Source organism: Glycine max, chromosome 6 (assembly GCF_000004515.6).
Source record: "Glycine max cultivar Williams 82 chromosome 6, Glycine_max_v4.0, whole genome shotgun sequence".
NCBI classification, from domain to species: Eukaryota; Viridiplantae; Streptophyta; class Magnoliopsida; order Fabales; family Fabaceae; genus Glycine; species Glycine max.
This window is the reverse complement of record NC_038242.2, coordinates 19,199,580-19,214,545: the sequence shown is the minus strand read 5'-3', so window position 1 is coordinate 19,214,545 and position 14,966 is coordinate 19,199,580. Positions and strand designations below refer to the sequence as shown.

The 14,966-nt window shown below is 31.5% G+C and overlaps 1 protein-coding gene and 1 long non-coding RNA gene across 2 annotated transcripts; one reads left to right on the top strand and one right to left on the bottom strand.

Moving 5' to 3' along the window:
* Positions 1–15: 15 nt before the first annotated feature.
* Positions 16–3,002, top strand: LOC106794242 (uncharacterized). The gene is made up of 4 exons (XR_003267403.2): positions 16–1,985; positions 2,109–2,368; positions 2,446–2,678; positions 2,872–3,002. It is a non-coding gene; the product is annotated as an uncharacterized lncRNA (long non-coding RNA).
* Positions 3,003–3,431: 429 nt separating this feature from the next.
* On the bottom strand, positions 3,432–6,599 carry LOC106798942 (toll/interleukin-1 receptor-like protein). Its single transcript, XM_041016632.1, has 4 exons — positions 5,857–6,599; positions 4,520–5,624; positions 4,144–4,421; positions 3,432–3,978 (listed from the first exon to the last, which is right to left on the bottom strand). The coding sequence occupies exons 1-2, from the start codon at positions 6,363–6,365 to the stop codon at positions 5,348–5,350; spliced, it is 786 nt and encodes a 261-aa protein (XP_040872566.1). The 5' UTR covers positions 6,366–6,599; the 3' UTR covers positions 3,432–3,978; positions 4,144–4,421; positions 4,520–5,347.
* Positions 6,600–14,966: the final 8,367 nt, after the last annotated feature.

The following is a 14,966-nucleotide window of genomic DNA, read 5'->3' as shown; positions in this document are numbered from 1 at the left end:
ATTTTTAATTAACTAAAATTTTAGAATTGTAAATTCTGTCTAAAATTCACGCGTTCACGGAGGCGGACCTGTCTCTCTCTCCTAGGTTTGAATAACGAACTGCTACAGCAGCATTTCCGGCGTCTTCTAGAAAAAACATTCACTCTTCTCTTTCACTCTATCTCTATATAATTCTAAGCTTGTTTGGTTAGGCCGCGTTTGGGAGAAAGAAAAGGTAAGGTAAACTGAATAATTTGATACCCCTCTTGTCTCGTAACTAACGATGGCAGCGTTCCGATGGAAGAGCTTTGAGGAGAACGAGGATCACCCTGAACTGTTCTTTCACTTTCTTTGAAGTTAATGCTGGAAAAAGTCTATTTGTATCATTTGGAAAGAAGTAAGCTTAAGCTGCCTAGGATATTATTTTTAATGTTGTGAAGATTTTCTTGGGTATTGCATGAGTGCCTCATCCACGAATGTAAAATTATTTGTCTGGCTGAAGTCCTTAACAATTATTTGTTGTTTGTAGTAAGTTCATCAAATACTTACACTAAGACATTTATTGGGATTGATGGAGCTGGAAAGCGATTAGCTGATGAAGTGAGTCCCGAGACATGCAAATTTATGTATCTCAAGTTAGCACGCCCAATTTTAGTTCTGATAGCTGTGAATTTATCTCAAATTGTGTCATGTTGAATGATTATGGCCTTTCATCAAAATAGGTCTTGCAAGTTGTTAAAAAGGGGCATTACTCAACCCGCAGTGCCTATGATTTGATTGGAGAAGGTGAAAGAGATAGAAGCCAGGAGGAATGTTTTGTGAAGCTTTGGAGGTTAAAGGTTCCTGCTAGGTTCCTGGTGTTTGGGTGGAAACTCCTAAGGGATAGGCTGCCGACAAGAAAAAACCTGCAGAGAAGACAGATTCCTCTACCAGATTCTCTTTGTCCTCTCTGCAGAACCCATCAAGAGGACGCATCCCATCTCTTCTTCCATTGCAGCAAAGTTCAACCCATATGGTGGGAAACCATGTCTTGGCTGCAACTCAAGGGTGCTTTTCCTTTAAACCCAAAGCAGCACTTTCTTCATCACTTGGGTCTTCAACCTGCTGGTGTGAGAAATAGTAGATGGCATTGTTGGTGGTTAGCTTTGACCTCGTCCATTTGGAAAGTTAGAAATAGCATAATCTTCTCTAACGCGACTTTTGATGCTAACAAGCTGTTTGATGAGGCCATATTCCTTCTCTGGTCTTGGCTTAGGGGTTATGAGAAGGACTTTACAGTGCATTTCAATCAATGGTCAAGTAATATACCACAGAGTTTTATGTATTAGCAGGGGACAGCATAGTTTTCTCACTTATACATGTAATTTGCTTTTTGTATCCATAGATTGGTTCCCCTTCAGAATTTCAAGTCTGACTGTGGAACCATTTATATGGAGTTCTTTTGTACTTTGAGTACCTCTGGTACTTCCTTTTAATATATAATATTTATCTTTGCCGATCAAAAAAAAAGTTGTTAAAAAGACAGAGCCTAAAAAGAATCTCCTTTCTAGCCCATTCTCTGGGAGGCTTGTTTGCTAGATATGCAATTGTTGTTCTTTATTCACCTGATACCTATAGTAAGGACCAACCAGGTGATCTAGCAAACAGCATGACAGAAAATTCCCAGGGAACAAGCTTTCAAGAGAAGGGATGATTGCTGGGTTGGAGCCAATGAATTTTATAACTTTAGCAACGCCACATCTTGGCGTGAGAGGAAAGAAGCGGGTCTATTCTGGACAATATAATTTTGTTGTCGTATATATTAACATCTATTTGAAAGATTCTTTTACCATATAATTATCTGATTATAGTTCCAAGTTTTACTAAAGAGCGTGCATGTGCCCTTGTTTGAACCTCTGCAGAGAGTGTTTTTGTGGAGGTTGAGCCAATTCTAAGATCTGCAATGGACGGGCACAATGTGTGTTTTTGCCTATGGTCAAACAGGCACAGGCAAGACATTCACCATGGTTAGTCAATTCAACATTGTGTTGCTATTTGTGCATGTGCTAAACACTCTTATTACTTACTAGTAATTCTTAATGTGGTAGCATTGCTAGTGTATGATGATGCCATGCAATAATTGTTTTTAGGATGGTACAAATGAGGAGCCAAGAATTGTTCCGCGTGCACTTGAAGAGTTCTTTCGTCAAGCCTCTTTGGATAATTCATCTTCTTTTACTTTTACAATGAGCATGTTGGAAGTTTATATGGGCAATCTCAGGGACCTTTTATCTCCAAGACAGTCTAGTAGACCACATGAACAATATATGACAAAGTGGTAACCTTTTATCTCCAATCTCAGATCTACCTCTTGGACTAATGTGAATGAGGCATCAAGCAGGTCACACAGGTGGGTTATAGGTTTACTTAGATACTTCAGAGTATTTTAATGGGTTTCTCAGCTTGATAGTTACATTATCTGTTTAGCTTCATATATCTAGCTTGACGAGGATAAACATATTTCGGCATGGGGATGCATTGGAAGCCAAAAGTGAAGTAAGTAAATTGTGGATGATTGATCTTGAAGGCTGCAAACAGTTGCTTAAAACTGGAGCCAAAGGACTAACACTTGATGAGGGCAGAGCCATTAATCTTTCCCTTTCAGCTTTAGGTGATGTTGTTGCTGCTTTGAAGAGAAAGAGGTGTCATGTGCCTTACAGGTATGAATCTGGTGTTGATTTCTCATTTTTAATTTATGTCCTTCTAGCTGCAAGATGCTATCTGTACCTGAAAAAACAATTTAACTTCAGAGATGAGACCCTTTTACTGCTTCTAGTTTTTTGTACTATCATTGTTTCTTTCTAGACAATCAAAGTATATATAATTAGTGATTTGTTGCTATTTTGCTTGCAGGAATAGCTAGCTGGCTCAAATACTAAAAGATTCTCTTGGTATGATACTATTTCTTTAGATTGCATACACTACCAACTTTTGCGCATGAATGTAGTGTGATAAATCTTTTATAAAATTAGAAATTCATACAATTTGAAATATTTACACGTGTTAGTCTTTAGGTCATTTAGACTATTGAGTAAGAACAGGGAGACCCAATCAGCTTTTAATAAAAAAATAATACATATTTATTGGAATTAATATATTTTTAATTGAAAGAGATTAAAATAGTACATATTTATTGGAATACCACACTCCACAAATAGTACATAAAATTTATTAATGAAAAAAATAATTATTTTATTAAAAAAATATTTTATTCAAATATAAAATTTTAAAAAAGAATGCATTTGACTATTTGATCAAAATAAGGAATTTGGAAAATGAAAAAATTCAATTTCTTTATCCAAACACAAAATTTTGAAAATGAAAAAATTTAATTTCTTTATCCAAACACAAAATTTTGAAAATGAAAGAATTTCAAATTGAAACATTTGAAATTCTTAGAATTTAAATGCTAAGGTTTTTGGTTGTGTAGCAAAATTGTTTCCTCTTAAATTTAGCCTTTCTAGGCAGCCTAAATTTCCAATAGCATCAGGGATTTGAAGTAACTTGCAGAAACTTAGATCAAGAAGATGCATACAATGGAAAGTATTTGAGGAAGGCAACAAATAACTAACTGAATTTTTATGTGCTCTAGAATATAACCAATGTAAAGGCCATGTAAACAACCTTTTGCCCATGGAAGATATTGATAGGGAATGAATAGGAGCTTCACCCATACAAAGCTTCTTCAAATGCTCTTCATCCCTTGGTTCATCTAATAATTGGATATTATACAGTCTTGAACAGCCGAAAGGCCTCAGAAATTCAATATGCTGTTGGGTAAGCTTACTAGATTTTTGCATCTTTACAATTCAAAACAGTAAGCTTTTTTAGAAGACCAATGGATGGATCGATCTGCTTGAGTTGTATACATCCTTCAAGATTTAGGGTCTCTCCAAAATTTGGCACCTTAATTAGATTTTTGGAGAAAGAGAGATCCAAACGTCTCAAATTGTGTAGAGGCTGCAGTTAAGGGATAATAGTATGAGACAAAATTAATAATGACACTTGGGCTTCCTTTTGTTTCTTTCATTAATCAGAAAAATGAAATAACATAATGAGAGACTGTTTTTATTGGTTCATTAAAAGAAAGAAAAAAAAAACAGACAAGATAAAAATTTGCAATACCTTTATATCTTTCCATAGTTGTTTGATGTTGCTCAGAGGTATATACAACTCAACAAGTTTGTCCAACTGAAAACTTGGTGGTAAAAATTCAAAAGGATATTTTTTTCAATGAAGATATCCTAATTCGTTGGAAAGATAATTGAGACTTCTTGAAAAATCTCCACCCCAAAGTACAAGCAACTTAGATTCATGTTTGATAGAGCATTGGCCCTCATTTTTGTTTGAGGAAAGTCATGGTCTTTGTGTCCAAGATGGATGGCTTCAAGATTTTCTGCTGCCTACAACATTGCAAAGAAAATAAAATGTTAGATCTTTTGAAGTGTTTACAGGTTCAAGAAAACTGGCAGCATGAGATTTTATACTCAAACTATTTTACCATATTGTCCGACATAACTTTGTGGAGATCGAGGAAATCCCACAACCTACTCTACTTTATTGGCTCCTTGGGTGATTTTTCTCGAACAATACATCTGTCCAAATCTTTCAACAAGTCATGCATACGAATCACCCCTTCATGAATAGTTATGAGTGATTTATCAATGAGAATTCCAAGGCCATACTCAAAACAAAATCCACCAAAATCTAGAATTTCCTTCGCATGTTGCTTCGAATAGGTAGAGAAAAAGCAAGCAATATCAATAAATATTTATTTGTCTCTGTCATCAAGCTCATCAAAACTTATTCGCAATATATCCATAATTTTTTTACTTTTATTTTCTCTTAACCTGGCCAATGCACTTCTCCACTATGAGACATTTTGACCAAACAAAGATGAGCCTAATACTTCAATTGCTAAGGGATGGCCTTGAGCATTGAATAGTACATCATGCGTCAACTCCTTATAATCACTCATAATATAATTAGCTCTGAAAGCATTTTTGTAAAACAATTGAACAGCTTCATTGTCATTCAATGGATTGACATGGTAAACATCACATGTCCATAATATTTGTTTATCCCTAGAAATTATGATGATTATGCTTCCTCCACCTAGGCATTCATGTAATAGAGTCTCTCTACTCCCTATAAATAGCTTTAGTTGTTCAACCTAATCAACATTATCAAGAATTATAAGTTCCCTTGCATTATGTAGCCTAGTCCATACCAAATATGTCCCTCAGACACATTGCGAATCTCTAGATTTTTTTCATTTAGAGACTAAAATAGTAATTCTTTTTGTATACCTAATGTACCAGAATCTCGATCAATTTTTGCTTACATCATCAATAAAACAACGAAAATTATATTGATGAGTGATTCTCTTGTACAAAGCTCGGGCAAGTGTTGTCTTTCCTATTCCACCTATCCCACTAATTCCAACAAGTTGAACATCATTAACTGACTCAAAACGTAAAAGCTTTGTTAATTCTTCAACAGGAGATTTCATCCCAACTAGAAGAGCATTTGGAAGACTTGAAAATTTGAGACCCAATATATTTGTTATCTTTTTAACAATTTCTTCAACCTTCGCATATTGTGGCCTGAAAATTTAATAAGAAAATGAAGAATGCAAAATCATCACCCAAGGGAATATAACAGAATGTAGTCTATGTACATGTATAGGACAAGATAAAAACATAACTAATAAATGATGACCTATATGCGCATGATATAAGTAACTGCATATATATATATATATATATATATATATATATATATATATATATATAAATTTAAGATTCATCGTCAGTCAACTGAGAGGGGATTTCTTACTTATTTCCAATATCCCAGCCAGAGAGATTTGTGACTCTTGTTAGAGCTTCTCTCCATCCTGGTACTTCTTCTATCTTCTCTTTATCTTCTCCAAATGTTTCTTCATGTTCAGCAAAGGCCTTCTCATAATATCCACTTTGTTTTCCCACCTCTGATGGATCAACATCATAAAAAACAGGCAGAACATGTCTTTCTGATGTGTCAATGTACTTGCAGATCTTTGCTAGTTCACACAAGCACCATGTTGAGGAAGCATAGCTCTTTGAGAAGACAACAACGAAAATGCGAGAGCCTTCGATCGCTTGTAGCAGCTCAGGTGCTATGGATTCGCCTTTCTTGATATCTGTATCATCTCTGAAGGCATCAATGCCTTTTTTTCGAAGAGCATTAAAAAGAAAACCAGTGAAGTTGTTGGGAGTGTCTTCACCCCGGAAGCTCACAAACACATCATATGTCCTCATTACGTGAGAGGAAGAAGGGATGCATTGAATGATGCTGTTAGAAGCCATTGTAGTTACAAAAGTGGAAGCAAACTTGTTGAGAATGAATGTGTGACTATTAGTATTAGTGTTACTTTGAAGCAGTGAAGTTGTATATAAGACAAGGTCAAGTGTTTCTGGATACAGAAAAAGTGAAGAAGTACAAGGTTTGGGAATTGATGCTGTGGATGCAGTTGGTTGCTTGGATCATGATATCATGCTAGTTACTAACACTAATATGAATGTGGTTGCACTTCATTTTTCAACTTTCCTTTCTACGAAGCTAATATAAAAAGCCCTAGTTGCGGTTAACCATTTTTTACTTTGGCACTCTCCTTTCCACGAGGATAATTATATAAAACCCCCTATATAATTTGTAGTTGGCGTTTTTTTCTTGGAAGCTTCCCCCTCTTAGCTTTTTCACACACCAACTTCATTAATAGCCCAAAAAAAGTATGCTTAAAGCATTGGAAGATTATAAAATTATTCATATATGAGGGAGCTAGTACTCTCAGCATCAAATAGAGTTTTCATAACTCACTAGGGTTGGCCAAGTGGTACGAGTTCTAAATAATTTACATAAGGTCCTAGGTTCAAGTTTCATTGCCTTCATTGTATACACATAAACTTAAAAAAGAGTTTCCTATCATCAATGCAAGAGCTGAGACAAGGATGTTATAAATGTGTGGAAAGATGAGGTGAATGGATTATTACTATATCACAAAGAAGAAATTAAACTGGGGAGTTTATCGGGATAAAGAAAAAAGAAATTAAATTGGGGAGTTGTTGAATATAAGATGTATCATACCAATACATTTAAGTGTCCCCATAAATTTGTAAAATGGTTTGTGTGACACCCCAAGCAGACAAGGTAAGGCATGACAAATTTAAAAACAATACAAAGAGCTACATTTACGGATCTACCTGCATTGAAAAATAAAAGGCACACAATTCAATTCAAATGGAATCTCCATGCTAGCCAAAGGTTTTGAAAAACTGAAATGTTTATTTTACAAATCTTTAAATAGTTGCCATGGCAGAGACATGAAATCAGAATAATTTATGTCTTTCAACCTTTCATATCAGAAAAACTTGCACATGGACTTAATACAGAACCAGGGAATCTCTATGTTTTGAGATTTAAGAGTCCAGAATGAAATGTATTAGGGCTATTAAATTATGAACTTGTATAGTTTTACAAGGTAATATCACTTTTTGCTTGAGTATCTCCAAAGGGGGATGACAGAAATTAGAAGTAGGAAATCATTGCAATTTTACAATCTACAAATGCTGCAAACCATAAAATTAGAAGTTGGTAATTTCAAAGGGTATCAAAGAAAAGTATGATTGGGGTATGCTATTTTAGCTAGTAGACAGGTGAAACATAATGAAAAGAAATCCAAAATAGTGTTAAAATTGACAACAAAATTAGGCCTATTAGCATCCATTATCCAACAAGCTATGGTGTAAAGCTTTTGAAGAAATGTAAGGGAAATACAAAAGAATGAATATTTAGTGTACATCTAAGTTTCTGAATGCTCTGCCATGTATGATTAGGACATGTCCAATTGACCCAAGAAAGGGTAGGATAGTATAATTGCTCAAGCCTGTGATGACACTATTTCCCCTCTATCTTTTCCTTCTCCTTTATGTTGTTGAAGATACAGATAACTTCCTAGACTAGAGACAAGCCTCTCTAGCAATGAAGTTATCAAGGAAAAAATTGCAATGAACTGGTTGGACAGTGAACCATCTATGCATCTATTTCAACCACAGTTCAATCACGATTTAATCATAAAACTTGTTGAACCAATCTAACCATGATCCAAGGGTCTCTTCCTTTTTCAATCTTCAATTCAGTTTCATAACATTGTGCTGGATAGAGTGTTGTGTGATGACTGTCACCTCTTTATTTATTTTTTTTCTCTTTCTAGTCTTTTCTTGTGAATAGATATCCTTGAGACTAGAAAGCCCACAAATATCAGAAGACAGGGCAATGGCTATACAAATCAAAAATGCAATTAGATTCTTTTGTTTGAACTATGTAAGACTTGAAAGGAGAAAATAAAGATACAATGACTCTTTTTTAATCAATTTTTTTAACTAACTATGTTCCTACTTAGTCAGAAATAATAAGTAAACAAACAAAAACAAAATGAGTCTCGTTAACCAGAACCCCTTAGAATATTGGTTAAGGAACTTAAAGGAGAAAAATATTTATCATGAAAATTATAGAAGATTGTAAAAAGATTTATAGATAATGCAATTTTACGCATCTCAAAAAAAAAAATTTCCTTTTAATTCCTTAACCAATTGCATAAAGACAATGATTAGCATTTGCAAAGCAAAATCCATAATGTTATATGTCAAAATATGGATTCAGAAAGAACAAAGGGACTTTAATTATAAAATCCACTGGGTTTTTATCAGTTACATAAAAAGACCGAAATCTGTATCTTGCTCTGGTAAAAATTACAACAAATACAATATTAAAAAAAAAAAACCTAAAGCTAACAAATTTCTACACCACTTGTTGTAATTGTAGTTTTTTTATGACAAATAGACAGTTCATAGCTTAATAAGAATAACAGATTTTGGGGTCATTCTGGAAGCCATGATGTGCCCGTTGATTCTGCTAAAACTGGAATTCTTTTTCAAGGTAAAAGGTTATTCTTTGTCCCTTCTCCATTTTGCTAAGATTCTTCCTAGACCTTCTCTTGCAGTCTTGCTGTGTTCTTTCTTATTTTCTCAGCAACTTAGTTATGAAGGGAGAAGCCTTGGCATTTATTGATTGTGTAACTGGGCATATGGAAGTTAACAACTTAACTAGAATGTTTATTAGCAACTTGCATGGGCAATTAAAGTTGGCCAAAGAAACTTAACACCGAAGGATTAATGTGTGTTGTTTAATTGACAATACACACTAAGTTTGTACAAAATGACCTTGTTTCGATTCCACAGAACACACCATGATGAGGAGCGAGAAGCTATAAGAGTGACAAATTCGGATCGAGGATTAATCTCATTGTCAGATATCTTGGGGTCTTAGGAGAGAGCTACAAGTCCTAATTACATTGATTATAAAAAATATCAATTTAATTTTATAATTTTTAACTTTAATTTCTATACCTGTATAATTTCGTGTTCTTAAATCTTAACCAATAAGAAATCACACTCTTTAGGACTTTTTAAGTGATTATTGTTAGACGGAATAAACTTACCGGTTGTTGATCGGATGACAATTTTTGTGCATATATTATTTTTTCTCAAACTAATTAAGATCATTAGCATTTTTTTCTCACATTATTATTATTATTATTCTGTCTTCCAAAAAAATTAAATTATAAATATAACATATTTTAAATTGTAATGTTTATTAGAAATTAATAAAAAAATGTTATTACAGAAACTGTTTAATGAAATATATAATATAAAGATTGGATGATTGAAAATTTATCTTAGAATCAAATTTAAAACACATTTGATGAGTTAATCCGATTTTGTTTCAATTCAATGTTTGGATGAGTGTGTTGAAAAACAATAGTTTTCATGAGACATTTTTTTTCAGAAATAAAGAAGAATAAAATAGACAAGATGATAATAAAATAGAAATATCAATTTTCACTATTTGTTTAGAGAGAAAAAATAGGAGAAAAGTGTTTTTTTTTTAATAAATAATATATGCATTGTGTAACACCCTAAGGGGTATTATCCTTAGTTTTATATTTTAATAATCAAATATGGATAATAAAACATATTGATATTATTACTTAGGAATTTCAATATTGAAAGTCGTACACCACTCTCAAGTAACCTCATCATATACATGTAAAAGGATTTTTCCCATATAGGGACTCTATATCAAACAAAAAAAATACATAATAAGTCTTTTAGAAAGTTAACCGAAAGATAAAGAATTATCAAAATATCAATGTCTTCACACCCATCACATTCTCTTCTTCACGTGTTCAATCTGAAAACATGAGATTAAACTAATGAGATAAGGTTTTAGTGAGTGTTAAACATGCAACATTTCACTTACATATCTCACGAATGCATCATAATTGTCAAATATTACTTAAACATTTACATGAACATAAATATATACAAACATTTTTTACATGCTTAACGTTAATAATAATAATAATAATAATTTAATATGAATTAGTAGGTTAGTGGAAAATAATATACCAAATTGTGCGCGTAGTAAGATATATTAGTGTTTCAATAACAATAAGACATGGTACTTTAGGACCAAGTACTTTTCTTCATTCTTTTCTCAATATCAAAAAGGATCATAGTTAATATCTAGATACCTTACCATTATTAGAGTGTACAATGAATGTGATTTTCCTATATAAAACATTTTAAGCACCTTCGCTATAATAAATTCTTGATGCACAAAAATTTTATTCTTCAAGTATCCAATTTCCCAAACAAAACTTTGTGTTTCCTGGGTCCTTCATCTCAAACTCTTTGTTTAATCAATCTATAGCTTTTGGAGGTTCTTCAGGAGTTCCAAAAGTATTTATGTCATCTTCATAAATAAATATTACATCAAATTGTTTCCATGTTTTTAGTAAAAATGCATGGACAAATGAGATGATTTCATGTCCTTCTTTTATCAAATATTATTGAGAAGATTAAATCCTAAAAAAGTTCCTCATAGTCTAGATTGTTTTAGTCCAGAGACTTTATCAATTTGATAGGATAATCTTCTCAATCATCTGCACTACTGGGCAAATTATATCCTTTAGTAAGTTTCATACAAATGTCATTATCAATGAACTGATATAAATAGGTTGTAACAACATTTATCATATGTAAATTGACCCTTTCATATGTAACTAGACTAATTAAGTCTCACATATATTGCATGTGAATATGTGCATTCAAAATTAATGTTATGTCTTTGTGAAAATTCTTGAGCAACAAATCATGTTTAATATCTCACTATTTCATCATTCTCGTTTTGCACAAAAATCTATTTCCATCCAACTGGCTTTACATCTTCAAGTGTATATAACCTATGAGTCCAAAAACTTAGTTGCTTTTACATCTTCAAGTGTATAATCTATAAGTCTAAAAACCTAATTGATTTTACATCTTCAAGTATATGGACTACAGGTCCAAAAACCTAACTAGTTTTACATCTTCAAGTATATTAACTACATGTCCAAAAATCTAACTAGTTTCTCATTTTCAGATGTATGAACTACATGTCCAAAAACCTAACCATGTTTTACATCTTCAAGTGTATAGACTATAGGTCCAAAAATCATTTGCTTTGGAAAATAAGTCTAATTTTGCCTCAATTGAATCTTTTTATTTTGGTCAACCATTTCTTTGTTTACAATTTTTTTTATAGATTTACTCTTGATCCTCGTTATCATTATCATGTATTTCATTGAGTGTTACATAATATGCAAATACATTGTCAATGTTAACTTTATTTTAGTTCCATGATATTTCATTCATGACATAATATGAGATCTTTTTATATTCATTATTTTCAGGTACCTTAGTTCTTCTAGAACTAAAACATACAAATATATTAGAGGAATCTTCCAGCATCCTCATAACCTCAATTTGACCTTATAACGTTTAGCTCCTTTTCTTAATTGAAGATTTTTATCTTTGAAACCAATGGATCTATCATGTTTCATGTGTATTTAAGACTCATTTTGCAATATTATATTGTCTAATAGGGACATTAAAATTTTTTGGAGGATTAGCAATTGGTACATATGATTTGACCATTCTTTTTTACTAAACTTTGTAAATGAATTATCTTTTGAACTTCTGGTTCACATTGTTTTGTACGAAGATCAAGATAATGATATTTCATTTAAATTGATCTCTTTTTTCCAACTACTTACTATCTCCCCCTCATAATGGGAAAACTAATTCAAAATATCAATCAACATATTGAGTCGTAAATAAATCTATTGATGATTTAATATGTTTTATTAAATATAAAAATTCACAACCAACAAATATTTTCAACCTTCTTTCGAGAACTCGGCTTAGTGTGTTGTGATGAAACAATTGGACTTTTTTTAGAAAAATTAGGCCCATATACAAACATCTAACATAATATTAAATCAGAATTATAAGGTTGCTAACCAAAAATTAATTTCAAGAGGGAAGAACTAACTATAACTTGTCGGTCGAATGTTAATCAATATTGCAACATGTAAGATTGCATTTTCCCAAGAAGACATTGATAGTTTTGATCTCATGAGTAATGGTCTTGCAATCAATTTAAAATCTTTAATAAGTGATTTTGCAAGTTCATTTTGTATATGAACATGTTCTAGAGGATGTTTAATATAAATTTCAATAGTCATACAATATTCATACAATATTCATAAAAAATCATGAAATATAAGCACAACAACATTATCATGACATATTTTCTTGAGTTTAAAATCTCGCAAACTTTTGGTTGCAAATTGTCAACAAACACACATGTGGTTATCTAGTTAATGCATCAATTTAAACCATGAAATATCTAAATGATTCACGTGATTGGTGTATTGGTACACAAATAACACCTTGTATTTGTTTTTAAAATGTAATAAATTCATCCTCACTTTTTCTAGTAATGGTCTTATTATTAACTTCTCTTGTGAATAAGTAATTGAATTGAAGATTCTTTTAATTCTTCAATGGGTGTTCATATGAATTTTTAACTACTTTTTGCATTATAACTAACCTGGGATGACCCAATCGGCCATGTCAAATAACGAAGTTATTTTTGTTTCGTAAACTTTTGGTTTATAATCATATTTTTTCAATTGTACCAATAAACATGTAATACAACTTTAACATTGACGTCTTGCTTTGTGTAAATTATTATACTATTAGCAAGAAATACAAAATATATTTCAAATTATTTCTTCTTCTTCTTCTTCTTCTTATTATTATTATTATTATTATTATTTTATATTGCTCATTAGAAAAGGCACACTGCATACCATGTATACATATTAATAAACCAATAAAATCATTCAAAGAAAGACATTGCAACCTTAATACGTGTAAAAGCTATCAGCCTATATGAAATCAATTGTGTGCAATACACAACTTTAAAGCAAATTCATATTTCTTTTAATATATGATTAATCATGTTCTTGATTAACAAAACAAACAATGATGACTCACTAAATGCACTTGTGAAGATAAAGATGACAACATACATGAAACTCAAAAATAAGTTAAATCTCAATCGCACTCAAAACCACCACATTTTTTTATACATTAGTTTATAAACCAATTCAATAAAGCATTTTAGAAACATGTATATAAAAATTCATATATGCATACATATGTTATTGGTTCCCTAAATTTATAAATATTTTAAGTCAAATAATGTCTTCTGACAAAAGCATGATTAAATCATAATGTGAAAATAAGTGTGAACATAAAATCATCCAAAATTAATCCATATAAAACATTTAAATTATAAGTAATCAATGTTAATTACATCTACATTAATAATAATGAATAGAAGTTATATAATAAAAAAATATTCAAACAATTATTTTATGAAAAATACATGTGTCATTCACCTCAGATAATAGAGCAATGTCAGTCAAATGAGTCATATGATTTTCATGTAAATTTCATACCCTTTTTTTCACAAGTATATAAGAAATAAATTTCAAATGTTTCTTAAGTTATGTTTTCTTGATATTGCTACTACAAGAGCACATTAAAGGTATGAAAATAACATAATCAAATTTTTTGAATGATATATCTAAAAAATACATAATTTTCAAGTAATTAAATTTAGAATTATAATTGCTCAAAACTATAATCGAAATAGCGAGCATACAATTTTTCAAAATAATGAGCGTACAACTTTCCAAAATAAATATATGATCAATATCAATATTTTCCTCAAGTTAATGTGAAAAATACATAACACGGTATTGATATGACCATATTATAATAATAGATAATAATAAAATAAAAGACAACAAACTTGAAAATCAATTATAAATCGTCAAAATATACTTATGAACATTGCCACACATCATATACAAAAGCATTGGATTATGCGTTCCTACTATACTAATAAGTCAATTCAATCAAACTAATCAAATGATATAAAATTCATAAATATAGACTTGGGACCCAAATCCTCTACCATAGAGATACCAACTAGAGGTTCAATTAAATTTTTTAAAACTGTTTGATTATATAAGCGAATCTAATTTTGCCACGTATCTCATGTTATTTTGCCTTCTTTCTCCATAACACTATTTTTTCGCTTTCTCTCATCTCCGTTGTAAGTTGCCAGAAAAATGACAAGATGTCACCAAACAATGGCGTAAACCTAATTTTTTACTATCACTAACCAAATTCACCGTTGTTGCTGGCCACCTTTGCCTACGAAACTCAACACATGTTTTGTCCATCACATTTTCCTTTTGCTATTGAAAATCTAGATTCCAACTGTTGGAAAGGACCTCCATAACACATTTTTTTAACTTGTTAGATTATCATTTGTTTCATGTTCTTCTATTGTATTTTTTGCATTTCATTCTGAATCGTGTCGACATTTTTTTCTTTGAGGGATAGCAACAAAAAATAGATGTTCTCCAAGATCCGTTTTCATTTGTT

What these genes read in the sequence shown, in the direction of transcription:
- LOC106798942 (XM_041016632.1), bottom strand. Translation starts at nt 6,365, where the DNA reads ATGGCTTCTAACAGCATCATTCAATGCATCCCTTCTTCCTCTCACGTA. An exon ending in GGCTGGGATATTGGAAATAA is followed by an intron (nt 5,625 to 5,856) that starts GTAAGAAATCCC and finishes TTAAATTTTCAG; the next exon opens with GCCACAATATGCGAAGGTTG.